Source organism: Nansenia antarctica, assembly GCF_963989245.1.
Source record: "Nansenia antarctica genome assembly, chromosome: 20".
Taxonomy (NCBI): Eukaryota; Metazoa; Chordata; class Actinopteri; order Argentiniformes; family Microstomatidae; genus Nansenia; species Nansenia antarctica.
The window spans coordinates 20,794,972-20,817,998 of NC_137693.1; the positions used below are offsets into that span (position 1 = coordinate 20,794,972).

Below are 23,027 nucleotides of genomic sequence, written 5' to 3' on the forward strand. Positions count from 1 at the left end.
TGTTGTGTAGAGAAGGTCTCCAGAGAGCACAGTTCCCTGCCCTGCCTGCCTGCCTACTAACAGGCCACGCTCTCAGCAGCTCTTACCTGACTACAGGTGTATCTGGATACCTGTTCTGCTACATCTGTTTACTGACATAACATTTCCTGCTCTCTCACTCCCCCTTCTCTCTCTCTCTCTCTCTCTCTCTCTCTCTCTCTCTCTCTCTCTCTCTCTCTCTAAGCAGCGCTCCCAGTTTTGTCGTCCCTCTCTCTCTCACCTGAAGAGTATCCACCTGGGTGTCGGTGTAGAAACCACCCCTGAGGATGAGAGCAAGGGAGAGGGAGAGAGAGAGAGAGAGAGAGGCATAGGTGGGTATGGCTATGATAGCTGTGACATCATCCAACCTCCTTTTCTATTGTGGCTTGGTGAGATTCTTCTCTGAGGGTGGAGCCTGAAGCAAGGTATGATGAAGCAGAGTGTGTGTGTGTGTGTGTGTGTGTGTGTGTGTGTGTGTCTGTCTGTCTGTCTGTGTGTGTGTGTGTGGATGGGTATTTTAGGGTGTAACAGGATCTCCTGAGAGACAATACCTTTTGTTCAAACAAAAGATGGTGTTCAGAAGAACCGGTTGTGAACCTCTTGTGGGTGTAAGTGACTGTGTGCTGGAGGGCAGGTATACCGTATACACGGGACGTGCTTGGGGATACTAGCCATCTGTCTGTAGTCATTGGAGATAAGATCTTGTGTATCCCACCCATGTTTAACCTGCATACATACAAACACAGGAGAGGGGGTCAATAGCATAGTGCTTGGTTATTTTCTTTTTTTATTTATCCAGAAAAACTGGATTCATTAAAATTGCTTTTAAAGTGTAGGATGAAGAATGTATGCAAACAGTTTTCTCTGTCCCCACCTCATATCATAATCATACACTCAATGGACAATAAGTGAATGAATGAATGGAGTGGTTACTACTACAGAGTCTGAGATGGTCCACTACAGTACAGCATCATTGAACATGTACAGTGAGCCCTCCTGTCTATCTTGCCTATGCCCCAATCTATTGAGGTTTGAGGTTGTGTATTCCTTTGGCCCGCCAACACTACTTGAAACCTCACACTCACACACAACACTACTTGAAACCTCACACACACACACACACACACACACACACGCACACACACACACACACACACACACACACACACACGCACACACACACACACACACACACACACACACACACACACACACACACACACACACACATGTACACTCACGTCCATTATTGCTGCTATATTTATACAATTTATCTGTATAATTTCCACCATATCCAATGCGCTGCACGTATTATGCATTATTGTTTGTTATCACTGTTATTATTATTATTATTATTATTATTATTATTATTAGTAGTAGTAGTAGTAGTAGTAGTGGTAGTAGTCATATTATTATTATTATTATTATTATTATTATTATTATTATTATTATTATTGACTTAGTTCCTTATTGCCTACTGTGTAATTGTTATTATTTTTTATATTTTATTTAGCAGACCATTTGGCTATTTACCATTTAGCATTATTTGTATTTGCATTTCTTCTCCTTGATATTTTCTGTATTGTTGAGTAGTAGCTCATAGCAAGCATTTCATTGCATCGTTTACGTCTGTATCCTGTGCATAATATAAATAAACGTTGATAGACACACACTTAGGCAGACAGACAGACAGACAGACAGACAGACAGACAGACAGACACTCAGGCAGACAGACACACACACACACACACACTCACACACACACACACAAAACCTCTCCCTCCTTCCCCCTGCCTGGCCACATTGTTATCTCTTAGTAACAGAACCTGTTTGCACAGATTCCTTCATGTTCAAATACTTCAGATGAGCGTCTGCCCAGCGAGTTGTATTGGTGACTGTGGTATGCCTCTGAGTAACAGAAATTCAGAAAGTTGTCATGAGTTGTAAAGAAAAGAGACATTCAATTGATACACAAAAAATAACTTTTTACAGATTTGAAAACATAGATATTTTTAATATTTTTTTATTTTGAGTAATATATTTCTTAAGCTTTGCATTGAAATAACATATTGTAGTATTGAGTCTGATACACAGCATAGCTGAAACCAAATTCCATATGGCAAAACAAATGACTGACTTACAAACATATACAGTATAAAACAAAATGTACGTTACAGTAAAAGTAAAAGCTCTTCAATTCCAACTGTTGCCAGAACTGTTTTGAGAGAGAGTGTCCAATATCATATTTCATAAATCAGTCCTGCGCACTTCTTATAATGCTGGAAGGTACAGTAGATATTTCTCAGAATTTAGAAATTCACTGGAATTGCATAATGAATAACATCACTTATTTACATTAAAGGTACAAGCATACGCATGGAGGGCTTACTCTAGACACAACGGTCTTGGCACTGACAAACATTCAATGGTTGTGACACTGACTAATTACTCACATAATATGCCCATATCTCACTGTGTTATCACAGTTAACAGTCAGTCCATTTCCCTGGGACCACCACTCTAAACCAGCCCCCCTTATGTCCTCTCCCTGCCCTGTTCCTACCAGACTCTCTGACTCTCAGAATCTCTGGTCTCTAAACCCCACAGTGCTGGTCTGGTCTCTTCTACACGTACGCCTTGCTGCTGTCCACGGATCGAGCCACGGAGCGGGCCTTGGAATACTTCACGTCGTAGTCCTCCTCGTCGCTGGGGGGGCAGGAGCTGCACAGGAGCCCCCCGCCCAGGAACAGGAGCCCCGCGCAGCCCCAGCCGATGTAGAGTGACGCCCCCAGCTCCCTCTTCTGGGCGCTGATGAGCGTGGGGTTGTAGAAGTCCCTGATGACGGTGTTGGCCGTCCAGCACACGGGGACCAGGACCAGGATGCCCGCGATGATGAAGACGATGCCACTGGCGATGGCCACTTTGCACTTGGTCCTCTCGTCGTCCACGAAGTTGGTGCACTTCCCCCCCGAGACGCCCAGCAGGATCCCGAACACGCCGGCGATGATGGCGATGATGATCAGAGCTCTGGCGGCCTGCAGGTCCGGGGGCAAAGCCAGGAGGGAGTCGTACACCTTACACTGCATCTGGCCCGTGCTCTGGGTCACGCAGTTCATCCACATGCCCTCCCAGATCACCTGCGCCGTGACGATGTTGGACCCGATGAAGGCCGTCACTTTCCAGGTAGGGAGAGCGCAGATGACGATGCTGCCCAGGAAGCCGAGGATGGCCAGGACCAGGCCCAGCATTTGTTTCCCCCGTGACACCATTGTGACGCTCTGTGGTTCTTCTCAGGGACCCCTGGTAGGATGAAAGGAGAGTAGTGGGAGAGACGGAGGTGATGGGGAGAGTGAGCGGGAGAATGTAACAGCCTGTACAGTGGAGTACAGTTTGACAATGACAAACTACTTTGTCAAATTGTGAAACACCCACCCGCCTCTCTCTCTCTCTCTCTCTCTCTCTCTCTCTCTCTCTCTCTCTCTCTCTCTCTCTCTCTCTCTCTCTCTCTCTCTCTCTCTCTCTCAGGTGAAACTTGAAAAAAATAAACTGGTTCCTGGTGATGTCTCACATGACCAGACTGACCAGATTACGGTAGTAGTAAACACACACACACACTCACACACACACACGCATGCACACACACACACTCGCACGCACGCACACACGCACGCACACACACAGACACTCGCATGCACACACACACGTGCATGCACGCACAGATGCCCTCATACACACACACACACACACACACACACACACACACACACACACACAGACGAAGCCTCAGGGGCTAACCAACAGCTACTTCCTCCAGGCGATCAGGCTCATAAACAAGCCCATTGAGAACAATGACTATTATCCCCAAGCACACCCCATGTGTATGAATGAACTACCTACCCTTAACAAGCACACCCCATGTATATGCACAGTCACTTTACTCAATACTACCTCTTATACCCACCGCCACCGAGTGCAATACTCATGACATTTCTACTTGTAGCCTACTATTTTTTACTATTTGTACTGCTAAATTGTGTCCTGTCTTATAACTATTGTCACTTTATTTATCTTGACTAACAATAAAACTTGAAACTCATACAATTACATTGTGTTTACCCATGGAGACAGGAAAGAGGAGGGTGAGAGGAATTCAGACTGGTTTCGGTGAAATCAAAGGCAAGCTTACATTGTAGAAAGTCGTAAATTCTTCAGTGCTTCAGGTCACTTCAGTTCACTGGTGTTTCTTTTTAAAATACACTTTTATGTTTACTTTATATTTTGCCACTAGAAATTAAGCTTTGGGGTTCTAAAGGAACCGATACTAACTGAGACACACACCTGAGACACACATCTCATCTGTGGTTTTTGTTCAACCCTGGCCTACACAGCACCCCAAAACACTTGAATTAAAACTGAACTTTATTAAGAGTTGAGCATGTTTTATTTTTGGCTGGAGAAATGTACCGTAACCACTCTCAAATTCATAGACAGAACTATTGATGCAATGACTGACCATCCATGATGATAGTTTTAACCATGTTTTACAAACAATGGGGTAAAACAAGCTTATCATTTGGGTTCTGCTGGGGTAAGACAGATGAATAAAACCTCTGATTGAACTAAGCTTGTGAAGCATTTCTAAGTGAAGCTTCTTTTTCTTATTAAGTAATTATTCATGAAGAATCAAGGGCTATACTGTACAGTGGGGAAAATAAGTATTCAACACATCAAACAAATAATAATTCAACATATTTCCATTGGAGGTGGAGTGCATTGCCTATTGTTTTCTTTGTGACAACTCGTGAGCTTAGAATTATACGGTTTTATCTCCGTCTAGGGTAGTTCAGAGATATTGAGCGTCAAAGTTTTTACATTCCATTATGTTTTGTGAGATGGAACCTTTGTATTTTATGAATTACTAACTAAAAAATGTCAACATTTTAAAAATAACCCCACACAGGCATTAATAAACACCTAATGGATCAGACTATGTAAAAAAACTAAATTTTGACAAATGTTTTTAATAGAACCTTATAATTCTAACGTCAAGAACTGTAAATGCTGCTCTGTTCCAGTGGTCCTTGGCTCTTGGGCTACTTTTTTTTTTTTTTGAGTGGGGCAGTCCCACTCATATTTTTTTTTTTTTATTGATAGATACAGTGGAGAATTAGACAGGAAGGATGGGTGAGAGAGAGAGGAGGGATGACATGCAGGATATGTCCCCGGCCGGAATCGAACCGGGGACCCTGCGGTTACATGGTCAGCGCTTAACCCGCTACGCCACCTAAGCGCCCCTCTTGGGCTACTTTCTGACTGCCCGGTAAGAAGTCTTGTGAGGAGCTCCTGTGCGTGGCCGGTTGATGGTCGAGTGATGTTCCTTCTGTAATTGAATATAAGGTAAGAATGACTATCATTACACCCCCCTGCCCCTAGAGTGTTACTACTACAGTAAGTTAGGCCCCCTCTGAGGACCGATGACCCCCGCAAACCCGGCCTGCAGGCAGCCTGGAGGTCAGAGGTCATGATGATGGGTAAGGATTGTTTCTTACCCTGCGTCTGGTGAAGCCAAAGCCCATCCCACACGTAGAACATCAGTGCCAAAATCCAAATCAAGGGATTTTCAAGTATCTATATAGTGCTGTAAATTAAGTGATGTATTGTAGAAAGTTTTCATACGAAGATACTATAATATGTGCTGTTTTTGAACTGTGGTCATAGCAGTTGACTTTTCAAAGTCTTTCTTTTAACCACTCACACAATCACAACAAGGTAGCATGCAAAGCAAACAGACAATCAAGTATCATTTTCTAACATTTGTGCCATCATAACATTTGCCCCCAACGTTGTTTCGCACCACATTGGCAGTCCACACATCACACATACGCCTACAATGTCCTGGTCTTTAAAATGCTCCTGTGAGATTATAATACTTGATCTAATGTTCTAATCTAGATCTTTAATAGAAAAGAAGAGAGCGCACACCAGAAAATGTAAGCGAGGTGCTGGCAACGGAACAAAAACGTAGAACTCAAGTTCCAGATGTAACAAAATGTGGTTTAATAGGACAACGGTTTCGGCCGTAGCCTTTGTCGAGTCTTAAATACTATAGTATTATACTTATTCTACTTCTTTTAATGTCATCTAGATCTTTTTGTCAGTCCTTCTTTTGTATCTAGCTCAAGTAAATCAATGTACAAATTGTCATTTGTGCCCTATGCGTTCCTCTTCAAACAGGGCGCAAGTCTAGAGTCAAGTCTCATGTATTTGTTGTATACAAGTAGACAACGCAACAAGATGCTTGAGGCAGAACAGCTGACCATGCTACATTAATCAGAGACCCCCTGGAAGGGAGGTCCTGCCTACTCCTGGAAGGGAGGGATTTTAGCAAGTCACATGAAACTCCAGAGGTGCAGGGAGACCATTTGGATTGTCCCGAATTGCACAAGAGTAGGTTATTTATTACTCCTAAGTACTGTGACCTTTATGCCCCAAGAGGGCATCCAAATCCACTTACGGTATACTTGCTTTTCATGCATGTTGTAGTAGCTGCAGTGCACTGTACAGAAAATTAAACAACAGACATTCAAATTCATAGACAGAACTATTGATGCAATGACTGACCATCCATGATGATAGTTTTAACCCTGTTTTGAAGCTGTACAGTGTTTGTTTACAATTACATGTTTTACAAACAATGGGGTAAAACAAGCTTATCATTTGGGTTCTGCTGGGGTAAGACAGTTGAATAAAATATCTGATTGAACTAAGCTTGTGAAGCAAGTTATTTCTAAGTGAAGCTTTTTTTTCTTATTACCGTAAGTAATTATTCATCAAGAATCAAGGGGCTATACTGTACAGTGGGGAAAATAAGTATTCAACACATCAAACAAATAATAATTCAACATATTTCCATTGGAGGTGGAGTGCTTCTTTGGCTCCAAGAAGCACTCTCCAACTAGTAGCACTCCAATTATTCACTTGAACTATATGGTAGGTTTTTAGTAAGGTTTAGTAAGGTTTTAGTTTTACACTTTGCACCAGCACACAATGGATAAGTTCCCATAAGTCTGCTAAAAGCCATTACACATCACAGAAGACCAGACAAATTCACAGACACATAGAAACTCATTTTTATTGATGAAACACTAGCCATCTATTGTAATGTAAAAAGCTGGTAATGTAACTCATCAAACAAATGAAGTTAAATCCATTTAATAAATCACAGTGCTGTATCTACACACTTCATTGAAATACTTCTAATCTCAGTCCCACAATATCCTCTCATATATTACCACTCCTACCTTCTGTGCTCTTTATGTAAGGATACAAAAGTAACAATAACATTCCAGTGCCTGCATGAGTGCATCTGTCCAGCAGATATCGGTCTCTCACCATGCCATTGTGCCACACTGGCCTCAGTATATTTCATGTTGCAAACCCCTAAAGGTTGACCATTCATACTTCATGGAGGCGCTACAAGTCCACAAAGAGTAAACACTTCACCAACAGCTTTCTCCCCATAGCCATCAGGACTCTGAACGCCTTCCTCACTGTCATGACCGACATGCATACCACAAGTGTCTATTTTTTTGTCTGATGTTGTCTAATTGTGCACTTCCTTGTTTTTGTGATTTGTGTGCTGCAGAGATTAATATGCTGATTAATACTAAGAACAAATTCAACCGGCTTTGGTCGTGTGGCTAATAAAATAACAACAATCTAACAACAACAAAAATAAACTATCTTCCTTTCTCTCCTCCATGTATTAATCTAACATTACTGCATGTTATGAAAGCAATGTAGTGGAATCCTTTTCACATGTCAGGGATGGCACGATGGAGAGGGATGAGGTTGCATTCTTAAGCATACAAAAAGACCCTATACTCTATATACGGCAGCTGTATACTCTATATACTAGGGGTGGGCATCGACGATCGATAATTGATCGATAAGGATCTTGGTCGATCACAAAATAAAACATTTGGTCGATCACAATTTATTTTTTTATTTTTTTATTTTTTTGTGATCGACCAAATGTTTTATTTTGTGATCGACCAAGATCCTTATCGATCAATTATCGATCGTCGATGCCCACCCCTACCCTATACTCTATATACGGCAGCTGTATACTATATATACTGCAGCTGCACATGGTTCATCAGCAGGCCTTCCGTGGTGCTGAATGACCATACACTAACTGACCTAGAGAACATCCCAGATCCATAGAGGCACGTAGAGGCATGCGAGCATACAGTCTGATATCCTCTCTCTTCTCCCCATCGACCAACGTCAATCTATAAACACCCCCCTCCTCTCCCTCCTCAGCACCTGTACGTGCTGCACAGCATCCCCCCTCCTATGATGAGCAGAGCTCCGGACGCCCAGCCCACGTAGATGGACGCCCCCAGCTCCCCTCTCCTCCCCTGGGTGGCCAAGGGGTTGTAGAAGCCCTGGATGATGGTGTGTGCCGACCAACTGACAGGAATGACGCACAGGACCCCCGCAGCTATGAACACCACGCCGGCCGCGATGCCGATCTTCGCCTTGGCCAGCAAGTCGTCGCGGAAGAAGTTGGTGCAGCTCGCCCCGACCACGGTCAGAGCGATGCCGACCACGCCGACGGCGATGGAGACGCAGATGAGGGCCCTGGAGGCCTGGAGGTCCTGGGGTAAGGCCAGGAGGGAGTCGTACGCCTTACACTGAGAGTGGCCCGTACTCTGGATCACACAGTTCATCCATAAACCTTGAATGAATGAATGAATGAATGGTCTTTATTGTCATTAATACAGTACAGGTACCATACAACGAAATTTAGGAGGGGGGGGGCTCCCCTGGTGCTTGGAAAAAAAGACTAAAAACAAGAGAGCCAAGGGTAAAATAAAAGAGGGAAAAGAGCTGGTTTACATAAATAAAGGCTATGTACACTATCTACTATACGATACTACTATACAATAAAACACTGTGCTGTACTCTATGCTAAGCTATACATGTCCTAACTTTTTCCTATATCTGAACCTTATGTACACAAGGGTTGTCATATTGCACATAGTATTTGTTGCACATTCATTAAAGTGTCGCAGTTAGCAGGTTTAGAATGTTCACAGTTGTATTTCAATACCTTCCCAGAAGACCTGGGCTGTGATGATGTTGGCACCGACAAAGGCAGTCACCTTCCACATGGGCAGAGCGCAGATGAGGATGGTGCCTAGAAAGCCAATGAAGGCCAGGATGAAGGAGAGGAGCTGTCTGCCCATTTTCTTTATCTACAAAAATATTTTTAAAAAGGCTTAAAAAGGTCTTGAAGTGGTCTTCATTGTAGCATCCATCTGTAAATTACAAACTAAAAACTATAGCCCAAGTTGAAGTTTTATAAACTTCAGGCAACAGCCATGAAAGCAGAGTAGCAAGTGTTGCAGAGCTCTGTGCACTGTCCCGTTGTGCTTGTGTACTGAGGGGAACACTGCAGGTATTGTGAGCAAAGAACAGGGAGGAGATTGAAACTACTTTGTGGCTCAAGTTTCCTGCCTGTCCGGTTCTCAGTAGGGCATGTGGAGTATTTACCATAGAAATCATTTACAGAGTAGCCTAATCTTGTAAATCTAATTCCCCTTCTAGGAGCTGATTGTTAGTTGTTTTGCACTTTTAAAAAAAACAAAAAAATAGTGTTAACCATCTCCATAAATGCAAAGTGGGCTTTCGTTTTTCAAAATACTACCAGGCAGTAGAAAATAGGAGTCAGGGTGGGGGGGGGTGGGCAGAAATGTGTAAAAAAAAAAAAAAAATCAAAATCAACATCTTTAATCATATTGTATTGTATAACTTTTGAATAAAAATACTTGGAAAAAAAGAAAAGTCAATAAAGTGTCATTTTTTAAATATAAAATTTATTGAAGCAACAGAGTTAAAATCAGAGTTAAAAACGATTAAAAACAAGAGGATAACAATGCATCGTTTAGATCTATGACTAAGTGAAGCGCTATCAGCAATCACTTCTCCACACCTAAATATTAATGTCCCAAAGACGGCCAGCCAAGTCCTCAAACGTAGGCGCCCCCACTGGCAGCGGAGCGCGGGGCGGAATATTTGGCAGAGTACCCCTGCCTCTCCTCACGCCTGGGGCAATGGCAGCAGAGAAGCGCGCCACCGATGAGCATGAGACACGCGGACCCCCAGCCGATGAACAGCGACGAGCCCAGCTCCCGTCTCTGGGCGTTGGTCAGGATGGGGTTGTAGAAGTCCCTGATGATGGTGTGGGCCGACCAGGACACGGGGATCAGGCAGAGGACCCCGCCGACGAGGAAGAACACGCCGGAGGCGATGGCCACCTTGGCCTTGGCCTCCTCTTCCTCGATGCAGTTGGTGCACTTCCCCCCGGCCAGCGACAGCATGATCCCCATGAGGGCCACCAGGATGGAGATGACGACCAGGGCTCTGGCGGCCTGAAGGTCCCGGGGCAGAGCCAGCATGGAGTCGTAGACCTTGCACTGCATCTGTCCGGTGCTTTGCATCACGCAGTTCATCCAGAGACCCTCCCAGAACACTTGCGCGGTCACAATGTTGCTCCCGATGAACGCGGTCACCTTCCACATGGGCAGGGCACAGGTGATGATGTCCCCTATCCAGCCGATGATGGCCATGGCGATGGCCAGGATCTGGAGACCAGCGGAGGCCATGATTGTCTCAGTTAAAAACAAGGCTCGTTTAAAAAACAGAAGGAACTGTGGTTGGCAACAGTGACGCACAATGTTTTGGTGAGAGTGCACCCGCGAGTTTTATACCCACATGGCGCGATTGAAAGCACCTGTGGAAGTTGATTGGTAGTAGACACGCCCATCAATTACTATACTTGGCCTATCGATTCTATTGTAGTTGTCACGTGCTAACGTGTTAATCAACTACGTCATTGATACCACCTGCCACTCATTCGCGTCCCGTTCATTCGTGTGCGCGCAGGTGAATCCAGTGATTTATAAATCACCTGGAGGCGTATCCCATAGCTTTTTGTGATCTCAATCTCTATGACAACCTCATCTTCGCCGGCCAGCAGCCCACAGATAGACACCTCTGGGACCAAACGTTTAATCTGGGTCAGAATGATTCTGATTCTTTTTTGCTATCCGCCCAGCAAGCACCGACGGACCTGGACGAATTCGGACCAGCCCGATAACGGCCAGACCACGTAATATCACAACTATGAATGAATGAATGGTCTTTATTGTCATTAATACAGTACAGGTACCATACAACGAAATTGAGGAGGGGGGGCTCCCCTGGTGGGGAAGACTAAAAACAAGAGAGACTAAAAACAAGAGAGCCAAGGGTAAAATAAAAAAAGAGAAAAGAGCTGGTTGACATAAATAAAGGCTATGTACACTAGTATCTACTATACTATACTACTACAATAAAACACTGTGCTGTAACTTTTTCCTATATCTGAACCTTACTAGTTAGTAGCTGGCCCAGAATATCATCCTATTTCAACTAAAATATAAAAATATAAAATATTTTTTTAAATATATTTGTCGGGAGAAAATACCCAAATGTGAAACCCCAGCAACAACCCGTCAACTATGTTGTGACGTCATCTCTGTTGTGACAGACATCAAAGTGGTTTTGATCAAAAGGGGCCGATTGCGTCACAGTGATGAGCGTGACGTCACGGGGCGAAAACGACATAAATACCGGAGGTTCTCCGTTGTTCAGACACTCCCCTTACCACCATCATGCCCAGAGCACCTAACCTAACCTAACCTAACCTAACCTAACCTAACCTACCCTAACCTGACCTGACCTAACCTAACCTAACCTAACCTAACCTAACCTAACCTGACCTGACCTGACCTGACCTGACCTGACCTAACCTAACCTAACCTAACCTAACCTAACCTGACCTAACCTAACCTGACCTGACCTGACCTGACCTAACCTAACCTAACCTAACCTAACCAAACCTAACCTAACCAGGGTTAGACCTAACCTAACCTAACCTAACCTAACCTAACCTAACCAGGGTTAGACCTAACCTAACCTAACCTAACCTAACCTACCCTGACCTGACCTGACCTGACCTGACCTGACCTGACCTGACCTGACCTGACCTGACCTGACCTGACCTGACCTAACCTAACCTAACCTAACCTAACCAGGGTTAGACCTAACCTAACCTAACCTAACCTAACCTAACCAGGGTTAGCCGGAGGAGGAGGGGAGGCCGGAGGAGGCGGTAGGACCGAGCCGGTAGGCTGGGCTCGGCAGGCGGTGTTACTTCATTCCCCGTATGGAGGGGAGAGTGGACGGAGGGGGTAAGGGTGCCTTCCTCCGCCTCCCCCTCCCTCCCTCCACTCCCCCCTCCCTAAGGGTGCCTTCCTCACCCTCCCCCTCCCTCCCTCCACTCCCCCCTCCCTAAGCGGAATGATTTCCTCTCATTTTGCGTGTCTGTCTGTACGCACAGAGCCACACAATAAAACCCGCTATCAATTGGAGATCACCTGCTCTTGTCTTCACTGGTAACATAAGCAGTTATGGAACTAAGTAGGAATTAGAAGGGTAAAAGAGAACTGATAAAATATGAATAAAACATAGAATGTAATAAAGATAAAGATTAAAAATAATATAATAATACAGTATGACATCACAAAGACATGTGACAGGTCTCTTGAGCTGAGGGGCATGACTTGTCCAAAACAAACCCAACCATATTGCAAAACAGCCCCTCACCTGAAATATGTTGTACAATTTAATTTGATCTATAATTGCATGTTATGAAATGTATTCATATAAATAATAAGGTGATCAGTAGGACACATTACGAACCTCTAGGCAACATACCCATTCTTGGCCCTTTACATTCACACAATGCATCCCCAGTTATGATGCAATACTTAGAAGGCAGGGCCATAAGGAACCAAAAGCAGTGTTTGAATGTGTCACATGTCTCTCTGTAGGCATGCTGAATCCCTTTTTTGCAGACTGTCCCACAAGGATCAGCTTAGCCATTTTTCTCCACAAACATCGTCTGAAAACATATTTTCCTGGCCTTTTTCAATCTGGAAAAAAAATATATTCATAATAATAGCTGAGTAAAGCTTACCTTCTAATAGTTTAATTTACTTTATTTGTTAATTAAGTAATGGAAACTTGTTAAAATGCAAATGTTGCCTTGAGGCAACACCGTACCATTATGGTAAGTTGCAAATGTTGCCTTGAGGCAACACTGTACCACCATGGATTCACCATGACACCATGACACTGGTCAGGCGCACCTGTCAGGGGGCAGGCGCGCCTCTCTTGGGGCACCTCTCAGGCGCCTCTCGGGGGCACTCTCCATGCCATTACTTACCATTACTTACATTTACGTACTTAAGCCATTTTACTCTATTATACTGAGCCAGTTACCACTATTGCACTATTGTCTATTGTATTCCACCCCTGTACATTGTACCGCACATTTAACATCTTTTATCTAGTATTTTTTGTATATAGGATCAGATCTATCTGGCTGATTTTGAGTCGTATAGCAGCTCGACTCGATCTGATCCTGGATAGCAAAAATTTATCAGGATAATTCTGATCCAGAATAAAAGTTTTGAACAACTGGGCCCTGACAGTTTATTCTAATATACTAGGTCGAGTAGGCTATGTCAACGTAATGCGTCGCGTAGTTGGTTCCATCCATTGTGCTGCGTTTTCCTGTGCCATCTGACGGATCATATCTGGACACACACCGTATAGCGCACAGCCCGTTGACGCACTCTCGAAAAGAAGAATGATCTTGTCCTATAGTTCTGATGTTTCAGAGCTTACGTTTTCAAGACACTGTTTAGTAACAGATTGATAATCATTGAATATAGACTATTTTATAATGGCTACAAGTGATCCCCAGTGAAATTGAATGTCTATATCAGTGCTTTAGGCACTTAAAATGTGTAAAGACGCTATTCTCTTGTTGCAGTAAGTTGATTGCTGCAAAAAGAAATTGCAGTTGCTATGGTGCAAAACATAATACAGTATATTTTCTCTCCTTCATTGTCTTATCATTCTTTCATGTGTCCTAATGCGTATTATTGCACTTCCCTGCTCGCTGAATAAGATGAAAGGCTGTATACTTGAACAGTCTAGTCTTTGTCGACTCATGGCGCTCTGTAGCGTATTCTTGAAAGAACTGATGATAATGACATTCATTGGTACATTGACTGGACCATGAAAGGAAACCATGCACCCACGAAAACTCACTTTGAATCTCCACTTTTCATGCGAAATATTGCTGTAGCATAGTGCAAAATGCAGAAAATATTTGTAGGCGAATCCTAAAAGGTCACGTCCACTATGAGGGGGTTTGAAACCTAAACTGAAAGTGTTTTCCAACTTGTATGTGGAGTTATTATAACTATAAAGTATAGTCTATATAACTTATTATAACTCATTATCATTATATACTCAATATTGTATTGTTCCATGAAACCGGCGAATAGTATTTATTGAAATCAAATAAGAAACTGTGGGCCACTATCTCTAAGCAGCTGCGCATTCCAGTATATTACGCTTAGGGGCTGTGAGTAGGAGGCCCATCCTTGAAGGCAACATGATGGATGGTGGATCTCTTAGTTATACGGGGCCAAAGCCCACCCCAATGATGGTGGGGGCTCGGGGGTTCTGTATATAAAGTGACCCCGTCATGAGGCCCCATGTGTACACTTTGGGGAGCAGACGGAGAGAATAGAAAGTAGCAGCAGCAGCGCAGGGATGGCATCTTTAGGGCTGCAGATTCTGGGCGTTGGGCTGGCGGTGCTCGGCTGGGTTGGTAACATCACCATCTGCATCCTGCCCATGTGGAAAGTCTCGGCGTTCATCGGCAACAACATCGTGGTGGCGCAGACCATCTGGGAGGGCCTGTGGATGACGTGCGTGGTCCAGAGCACTGGTCAGATGCAGTGTAAGGTCTACGACTCGCTCCTAGCCCTGCCTCCAGACCTCCAAGCGGCCCGGGCCATGGTGGTCATCGCTATCCTGGTCTCCCTGGTCGGCCTCCTGCTTTCGGTTGTTGGGGGGAAATGTACCACCTGCGTCGGGGACCAGGTCGTAAAGGCCCGTGTGGCCATCACCGCGGGAGTTTTCTTCATCGTGAGTGGGGCACTATGTCTAGTCACGGTGTGTCTGCCTGCTAACGCCGTCATCAAAGACTTCTATGACCCCTTGATCCCAGACGCGCAGAGGAGAGAGCTGGGCGCGTCTTTGTACATCGGCTGGGGCGCGTCCGGGCTGCTGCTGATCGGGGGCGCGCTTCTGTGCTGTCAGTGCCCGTCTAAAAGGAGCGGGTCCGAGCGCTACGGAGCCAAATACTCCGCGCCCAAGTCCACTACGTCGGGGAAGGAATTTGTATGATATTGTCTGTTACTCGTTTGTAAAAAAAAACACCAAAAAAAAACACATAGGGCTAGATATTTTAGCGTCTCAAGTTGTGTTTAGCCTAAACAACTCTATATTTCATGAGTTACTAATTTCTTTGATAGCCTTACATTTTTGGAGAGCCAGTTTTTAAAATGAAATGTGCGACTTGCATCGGAGTGCATTTACTTACTATGCCATTTCTGTCACAGCAAGTCAAGATATATGAATAACAAACTAATCTTTAGTATTTGTATTATGTTCCATTGTAAACGGACACCGTGTTGATATTGTTTCCTGATGTCTTTCCTCGTTGGATGTGTTGAGATGCAGGCTACATGATCACTCTGTAAATAGGCCGATATTGTTCTACAAAAGCACTTCATAAAACTGAGGCACGTCATTTCAAGTGTTGTCAAGTGTTGTAATTTCTTATATATTTTTATTATTATTATTATTAAATATCATTTTCGAAACTGTTTGTATAAAATACATACGCCTGTCGACTTTCCTTTCAGAACGCAAACTTGAAGAAGAACTGTTGGAAACAAATGTTTCATTTAGCAAAGTATTTAGGGCCAGTTTTACACGTCACGTGGAACTGGCAGATGGACCCACCTTTGTATGCAAGATGCGCGCCCAATAAAACCGTCTCTCGGCAACGTGTTTCCATGCGCGTTGACTCTCTCGACTGGGACATTTGTTTTATTCAAGGCAGTTAGTATAAATTATTGTCACAGCACAAGGACAGTCGATTTAATCGTGGCAAACAGTCCAACGGAATAGCGAACTTGCCCAGATACATTCCCACGAGGCAGTCTACTGAAAAGAAGAGACAGACCACCAACTCCGCTGCTTTGATCGGGGAAAATAACGGTTCTGTTGAATAGAAATAATATTTATTTTTGATGAATTAGAATTGTCATATTCATGAAGCAAACAACACAATAGAAAAAGAAAGCTCAGATCGGGAAAGCATTAGAAAGAGGGTACACTCACTGACATACACTGATTATATTTAACAGTTGAGCTTAGCAGGGGAAATTCTTTTCATAATAAGTGGACAGCATCTGAAACTCATTCAAATTCCTATTGAATGTATCTATGAATCTTTAGAAATGCTAAAACACACAACTCAGTGCTGTATCAAACACTGAATTTGTCCCATTCTGTGATGAACCCATTCAATGTCTCTCTTATAGGAATCTATCCAGTTGAGCGGAACATCCATAGATTGAAAGACCATAGAAATGTACAACAAGAGATGTATAGAAACACTACTTCATACAGAATTGAGACTCAATACGATCATAACAGTTCTAAGTGATGTATTTCTATTATGTCGCATAACACATAACCTGAACAAGCTACCTGACCTGCTAACTAACAGATCTAGCAGCCTAATTCACACATAGTCCATGGGTGGAGAGGCGGTCCTGACAGGGGCAAACTTAGCAGCCATGTAGGGCCGGTTGTCCTTGGGGGGGCAGTTCCAGCAGAGCAGCCCCCCTCCCAGCAGCAGCAGCCCTGCAGACCCCCAGCCGATGTAGAGGGCCGCCCCCAGCTCTCTCCTCTGAGCGGCGGTCACCAGAGGGTTATAGAAGTCCTTGATGAGAGTGTTGGCTGACCACGACACCGGGGTGATGATGAGGAGGCCGGCGATGATGAAGACAACTCCGGAGACGATGCAGGCTTTCGCCTTGGCCGCCTCGTCCTCCATGCAGTTGGTGCACTTCCCCCCGACGACGGCCATCAGGACCCCGAACACTCCGACGATGACGGCGATGATGACCATGGCCCGGGCGGCCTGCAGGTCCTGGGGTAAGGCCAGCATGGAGTCGTAGACCTTGCACTGCATCTGGCCCGTGCTCTGGACCACGCAGTTCATCCACAGGCCCTCCCAGATCACCTGGGCCGTGACGATGTTGGCCCCTACGAAGGCGGTGACTCTCCACATGGGCATGGCGCAGGTGATGATGGTGCCCAGCCAGCCGATCATGGCCATCAGGACACCCATTATCTGGAGGCCTTGTGAAGCCATGGTGGTACTGCTGCTGCTGCTGCTACTGCACAGACGATAGATGAGGAAGTTACACAATAGTGTGCGGTTTACCTCTCTACGGTTATTTGGAGACGGTCGGTCGAGTCAACCTTTATCTTAAGCGGTGCTGCAGGTTCTCTCACCGTGTTACGCACACCGACAGGTCGCAGGTGGAGACGGTGTCAGTTCTCTCCCTCTCTTTCCCTCAGACTGGACTTTAGTGGGTCGTTTTTTCCTTTACACTGATACTCTTATGGTGTGGAGCTGTGGGGTTCTTACCGTGAGAAGAGGACTGGGTCGAAAACAGGATCTTATTATATAGTTCACATTTTGTAGGGTGGGGTTTCTGTGCTCACGAACAAAAGGGGGGAAAGTTGACACCGGCTATCCCAGGGCCCCTGTTTTCGTCCTTTGTGTTTATTGTTCTCAGTATAAGCTGAGGGACCTCGAGCAATGTCTCCATCCCCCACCTGGACACACACATGCACACACACTCACACACCAAACACCTGTCAGAGATCAACACACACACAAACCCTAATGGAATGTATCAGCAGTGTAAAGGTGGGGAGATTACAGTGAAGTGTAGGGGATGTGTGCCAACCATTGTGTGTTTGCTATCAGGGGAATGTTCAATTAAAGGTATAGTTTTATCGACTTTATTCACCCGTTTTCACCCTTTACTAAATGAGTTAAACAACAATGGCCCATGGACTACTTTCATGGTAAGTAACCATGTATAAGGTGAGCTTTTTCTATTTCTGTTTGCAAGGTATCTAAACTGTCTTCACATGGACACCTGTAGTGTTTAAGTAGCACACTGTGGTACCAGAGCAATACCACAACAGTGCAGCAGGGTGCGCCACCACATGATTATTTCAACCTTGAGCAAATACATCTGAATACACCTGTCTGTCTGGGAGCATTGATGCTGTGTATCAGAAGTAACAACAACCATGGATCATTGTAACTGATTGGATTAAATATCGAATGTAGTTTTCAGGTACAATAATAATGGCTTATAAGGCAATCATTTAAGTAATTACTACACATCACTTGCACTTTTAACATTTCGATTGATATGCACCTTTTTTTCAAATAGTGAATATTGAGAGTTTATATTGTGCAAACAGCACTTAGGTGTGCTCTGCTATTGCCTTCTCTGGTGCAGTTTAAGCTCACAGTTTGAACAAAGACCGGGTTTGAACAATCAATCCCGTGCTCCATTGCTCTGCCACACCTAGATCTGGTCTACAAGAAGACAATGGATCCTCCTCAACTGTTTTAAATGGCTAACCGTGGCTTTGTTCAAAATGGTTTCTCAACAAATACCTGTCTCTCCTATTTCACTGTAAATAGCAGCTGATTTGACACCTATGCAACGTTATCTTAGTCATATGCAATTTAAACAGCACTAAATGTTTATTGAGGAGATGAATGAAATGAATGAAAAACATTAAATCAAGTGTGTATGAAAAATATTTTATTTCAGTTTCACCAACATATACTGTAACTCATACATACATAGTTTAAGAAACGTACAATTAGATTCAAATAACAACAGTAGCAATATACAGTAAGAAACACATACATTGCTAAAATAAAAAATATATATTTACACAAAGACACAGACCAGGAACACAAGAAACAGAAACAGCCACACCAGCACAGGACAGATCATATTATAGTTTCTTGTTTGGGTGTGGTTCTTCTATCCCCTCTCTCCTTCACTTCCACCAAACCTTAAATACCAGGGCTTCAACTTCAAATACCTTCAAACCCTACATACAGCACCATGTCCATACATTTCAGCCGCACTGCTACAATTGTACTAAAATACAGTGTCCCGATATGAATTGCATGATCGAAGCCGTTGACACAGCTCTCTCTCTTCTTCTCTCAGTAGTCCTTCCCAGATGGGGCTGAGGCGTCAGACCTCGCAGCGTGATACTTCGTCGTGTAGGACACATCGTCCTTCTTGGGACAGTTGCAGCACAGCAGGCCCCCTCCGATGAGCATCAGGGCAGCGGCCCCCCATCCGATGTAGAGCGCGGCCCCCAGCTCCCTCTTCTGGGACTGGACCAGGATCGGGTTGTAGAAGTCCCGGATGATAGTGTGGGCCGTCCAGCAGACGGGGATGAGACACAGCACCCCCCCCACGATGAACATCACTCCGGACGCCACACCCACCTTGGACTTGGAAGCCTCGTTTTCCACACAGTTGGTGCACTTCCCCCCGGCCACGGACAGGAGGATGGCCAGGATCCCCACCACGATGGAGACAATGGTCAGGGCGCGGGCGGCCTGGAGGTCCGAGCTGAGGGCCAGCATGGAGTCGTAGACCTTGCACTGCATCTGGCCCGTGCTCTGGATCACGCAGGTCATCCAGATGCCCTCCCAGGTGGTCTGCGCCGTGACGATGTTGCTCCCGATGAAGGCGGTGACCTTCCACATGGGGAGGGCGGTCACGATGATGGTGCCGATCCAGCCAATGATCCCAAGGGCCGAGCCCAGCATCTGTAGCCCAGCGGACACCATCTTGGATCTGTTGGGTTTTTTGTCTTTTGTTTGTCTATGTGTCTTTCTCTCTCTGTGTCTTGGTGGGTGAGTGTTCTGTTGTTTTTCTCTGTGTGATGTTGTTAAAGGTTCCTTGTCTCCTTCTGGGTAATGTGAATGCAGTAGACCTCGGTGCTGTGTTTCCTGCTTGAAGTGTGTTTCCCTAGTGGGGGAGGAACAGGTACTTATAATCTTCTCTGACTAGGGAGGGGCCAGAGAGGATAGCATCTCACAACCAACCTGCTCTACTGGTCTCTACCCCTCCACCTCTCTCTCTTTGTCTCTCAAACGGTTACGTTCTTTGATAAACGGAGTGATGTGATTCCATTTCAGTGTTTCTAATTCTAGAGCATTATTTAAGACAAACCATACCCTCCGAAAACACCAAAAGAAAAAATATACCTCACAGGTAGGAAGTGGTAATTATACCTCAACCCTCTTCTCCTCCATGCACCTCTCCCCTCCCCCCCTCTGGTTTGACATCAGTTCAGGGGAGGGGTTGTACTAGAGAGTGGTAGGTGTGTCAACCTCCTCCAAATACTAGTCCCTCAGACCAAAACCGTAACCAAATATGGTCACTTCCTCCGTGATGTCACGTATGACCTATGGGATGTGTGTGTCACAGTTTTAGAATTGTGAGCAAGAGGCTGATACTCAAGGAAATCAATAGGAATGTGTGGTGGTCCTTTCAGTTAAAAGTGCAGAGGGCCATAGTGCAATGTAAGGACAATATAGGCGACCTCCACAGTGGCTTTAACTTCAAAGGACACCTCTCTCTCTCCTTTTCTCTCTCTCTTTCTCTCTCTCACACACACACACACACACACACACAAAATACAATACATACAAAATAATCTCTTTGAAGACACAATGAATGAGAGAGTGACTACATTGTATGGAGAAGGAAGACAGATCCATGAACCCTTGATCTCAATCACAGGGTCAAAGGACGTCGTAAAACGGAGCAACCTCATTAACCTCGCCATGGCACCATCAGCACACATGAATGGCGTAGGAGTAGACAGGAAGGCAGTGGATTCCTAGTTTCCCTGAATCCCAAGGAATATGAGACAGACAGAAAAACACACAGCTCTCTGCCCCGCACGACTGGATTGATTATTCCTTTGAACATTAAATCACTGATAATCATTTTATTTGACTGTTCAAATGCTGTCTTGCTCTAGTCTTGACATATTTCTTGACAATCAACTTTCTTGACACTGTAATTTAATTTTCTACTCTGACTAGTCACTTTGTATTACTAGAAGGGTCTTGTGGTCATTTGTCACTAGTCTCGCCTGGTGAGGGTGGTTGTTGAGTCAGTTGGGAGGTTTTGTGGCCTGCACGTTCGGTACTGGACTTCGGCTTAACGGAAGACATGACCGATTTTAAGTATAGAAAAGTATGTCAAACTGTTAAATAAACATACTTGAGTCGCTCAGTGTCCAAAAAATGTTATTGAAAGACTATTTATAAGTTACATTTGTCACGGAAAGCACGTCTTACATGCTCGGTGTCAAACTCCGCCCCCCCATTTGTCACTAGTCTGAGGGACAAAGCAGGGGACAAAGCAAGACAATGCAGAACAGCGGTTGACACCCACAAGTCAAATTTACCATCAGAAATTAGGAACAAGTTATGGGTCTGTGTCTGCCAATGGAAGATAAATGGTTGAATGTAGAACCATGGCTCTGTCAGACTCCAACCACTGAGTTTTACAGAAGTGTACGTCAGCTTCTTCTTATCTTCATACTTCTCACATCCTTCCAAGTCTGTCCTGTCAATCATGAGCCACGTTTAACTTCATATCTGTGTGATTAATTTATATTAGTTTATTAGTTTAGCTTCCTGATAAGAGACAAACAGTGGCCCATGTCGGTGTGTTAATGCCATGTACAGCGCCAAGAAAAGGTGTGTGAACTATTTTCCCCATCAATCCAGACAACAATGTCCACACTTTGAAAGTGATTTTTTGTTTGTTTGGTGAGTAAGTATGTGAACCTGAGCCAGGACTCATTTGAAAGCAATTATTTATTTTTTGATAAGTCTCTACCATCATTACACTGCAATATTCACTTCTTCTTCTTGGTGAATTCTCCTAGCTTTAATTGGTTGGGGATTGTTGAAGGACAAGTAATCTTCTCGTTTCCCCTCAGATTTTCAACCTGTTTTTTGTTCTTACTGTAAATGGGACACTCATGACAGTAGTCGTGGGACACTCAGGGTCATTCACTCTCTTTATGTTAAGCCATTCTAATGAATCTTTGACATTTGTATTTTGTCAACTGAGGGGTGAATTTCCAACCCAATGGTTTCTTTCTCAGTGGTAATCAGCTTCACCACTTACTTTATGAATGCCATCAGAATCAGAATCAAAACTGCTTTTATTACATCAATGTACGGGTAATAAAATGATTGGGTTCAGGTTCATTCAACTTTGGCATTGCAGCAGAATACAAAATCAATAATAAAATAAGCAGGATACAAAAACAACAATCAACAATAGCAGTGATAGCGTCAATAATAATAATAATAATAATAATAATAATAATAATAATAATAATAATAATAACTTGGCCTTTCATAAAACCCAAGGACGTTTTACAATTCTGCAGGAAATGGTCAGACAGACAAAACAGAAAACAAACAAAACAAAACAAAACAGAAACAGTGACTAAGGGCCAAAGGCTTTGGTGAACAGATTTTGAGGGCTGATAGTAGCGATAGCAACAGAATTCAATAATAAGCAATAATAGAATAAAGTAATAGCAGCAGAATACAAATCAGCAATGATAGAATAAAGTAATAGCAGCCGAGTGCAAGTCAACATATCAACATTATTAATGTAATCAACATTACAGGAAGTTCAAAATAATAGTCAGGTTGTGCAGTTTAAGTAGGTAGTGTTCAAGTAATCAGGTAGTCATAATAAACCCCTCAAAAAAAGTTCGGAAACGTTATTTTGGTTGATTATTCCTCCCCTTTAATAATACCAATTGGTATTGTATTTTATATCGTTGGAAAGCCT

The 23,027-nt window shown here is 44.0% G+C and overlaps 6 protein-coding genes across 6 annotated transcripts; 1 reads left to right on the forward strand and 5 right to left on the reverse strand.

Annotated features, from left to right (window-relative positions):
- Positions 1-2,642: 2,642 nt before the first annotated feature.
- Positions 2,643-3,287, reverse strand: LOC308174971 (claudin-4-like; the record flags this gene model as incomplete). Its single annotated transcript, XM_080550083.1, has 1 exon — positions 2,643-3,287. One exon carries the CDS (start codon positions 3,285-3,287, stop codon positions 2,643-2,645), a length of 645 nt encoding a protein of 214 aa, XP_080406209.1.
- A 5,052-nt stretch (positions 3,288-8,339) lies between these two features.
- On the reverse strand, positions 8,340-9,272 carry LOC308174974 (claudin-4-like; the record flags this gene model as incomplete). Its single annotated transcript, XM_080550086.1, has 2 exons — positions 8,340-8,761; positions 9,137-9,272. The coding sequence occupies 2 exons, from the start codon at positions 9,270-9,272 to the stop codon at positions 8,340-8,342; spliced, it is 558 nt and encodes a 185-aa protein (XP_080406212.1).
- Positions 9,273-10,055: 783 nt separating this feature from the next.
- LOC308174976 (claudin-like protein ZF-A89) lies at positions 10,056-10,700 on the reverse strand (the record flags this gene model as incomplete). Its single annotated transcript, XM_080550088.1, has 1 exon — positions 10,056-10,700. Exon 1 carries the CDS (start codon positions 10,689-10,691, stop codon positions 10,056-10,058), a length of 636 nt encoding a protein of 211 aa, XP_080406214.1. The 5' UTR covers positions 10,692-10,700.
- Positions 10,701-14,760: 4,060 nt separating this feature from the next.
- Positions 14,761-15,399, forward strand: LOC308174973 (claudin-like protein ZF-A89; the record flags this gene model as incomplete). Its single annotated transcript, XM_080550085.1, has 1 exon — positions 14,761-15,399. One exon carries the CDS (start codon positions 14,761-14,763, stop codon positions 15,397-15,399), a length of 639 nt encoding a protein of 212 aa, XP_080406211.1.
- Positions 15,400-16,807: 1,408 nt separating this feature from the next.
- Positions 16,808-22,563, reverse strand: LOC308174975 (claudin-4-like; the record flags this gene model as incomplete). The annotated part of the gene is made up of 2 exons (XM_080550087.1): positions 22,529-22,563; positions 16,808-17,450 (listed from the first exon to the last, which is right to left on the reverse strand). Exon 2 carries the CDS (start codon positions 17,441-17,443, stop codon positions 16,808-16,810), a length of 636 nt encoding a protein of 211 aa, XP_080406213.1. The 5' UTR covers positions 17,444-17,450; positions 22,529-22,563.
- Positions 19,343-19,981, reverse strand: LOC308174972 (claudin-4-like; the record flags this gene model as incomplete). The annotated part of the gene is made up of 1 exon (XM_080550084.1): positions 19,343-19,981. The coding sequence occupies one exon, from the start codon at positions 19,979-19,981 to the stop codon at positions 19,343-19,345; it is 639 nt and encodes a 212-aa protein (XP_080406210.1).
- Positions 22,564-23,027: the final 464 nt, after the last annotated feature.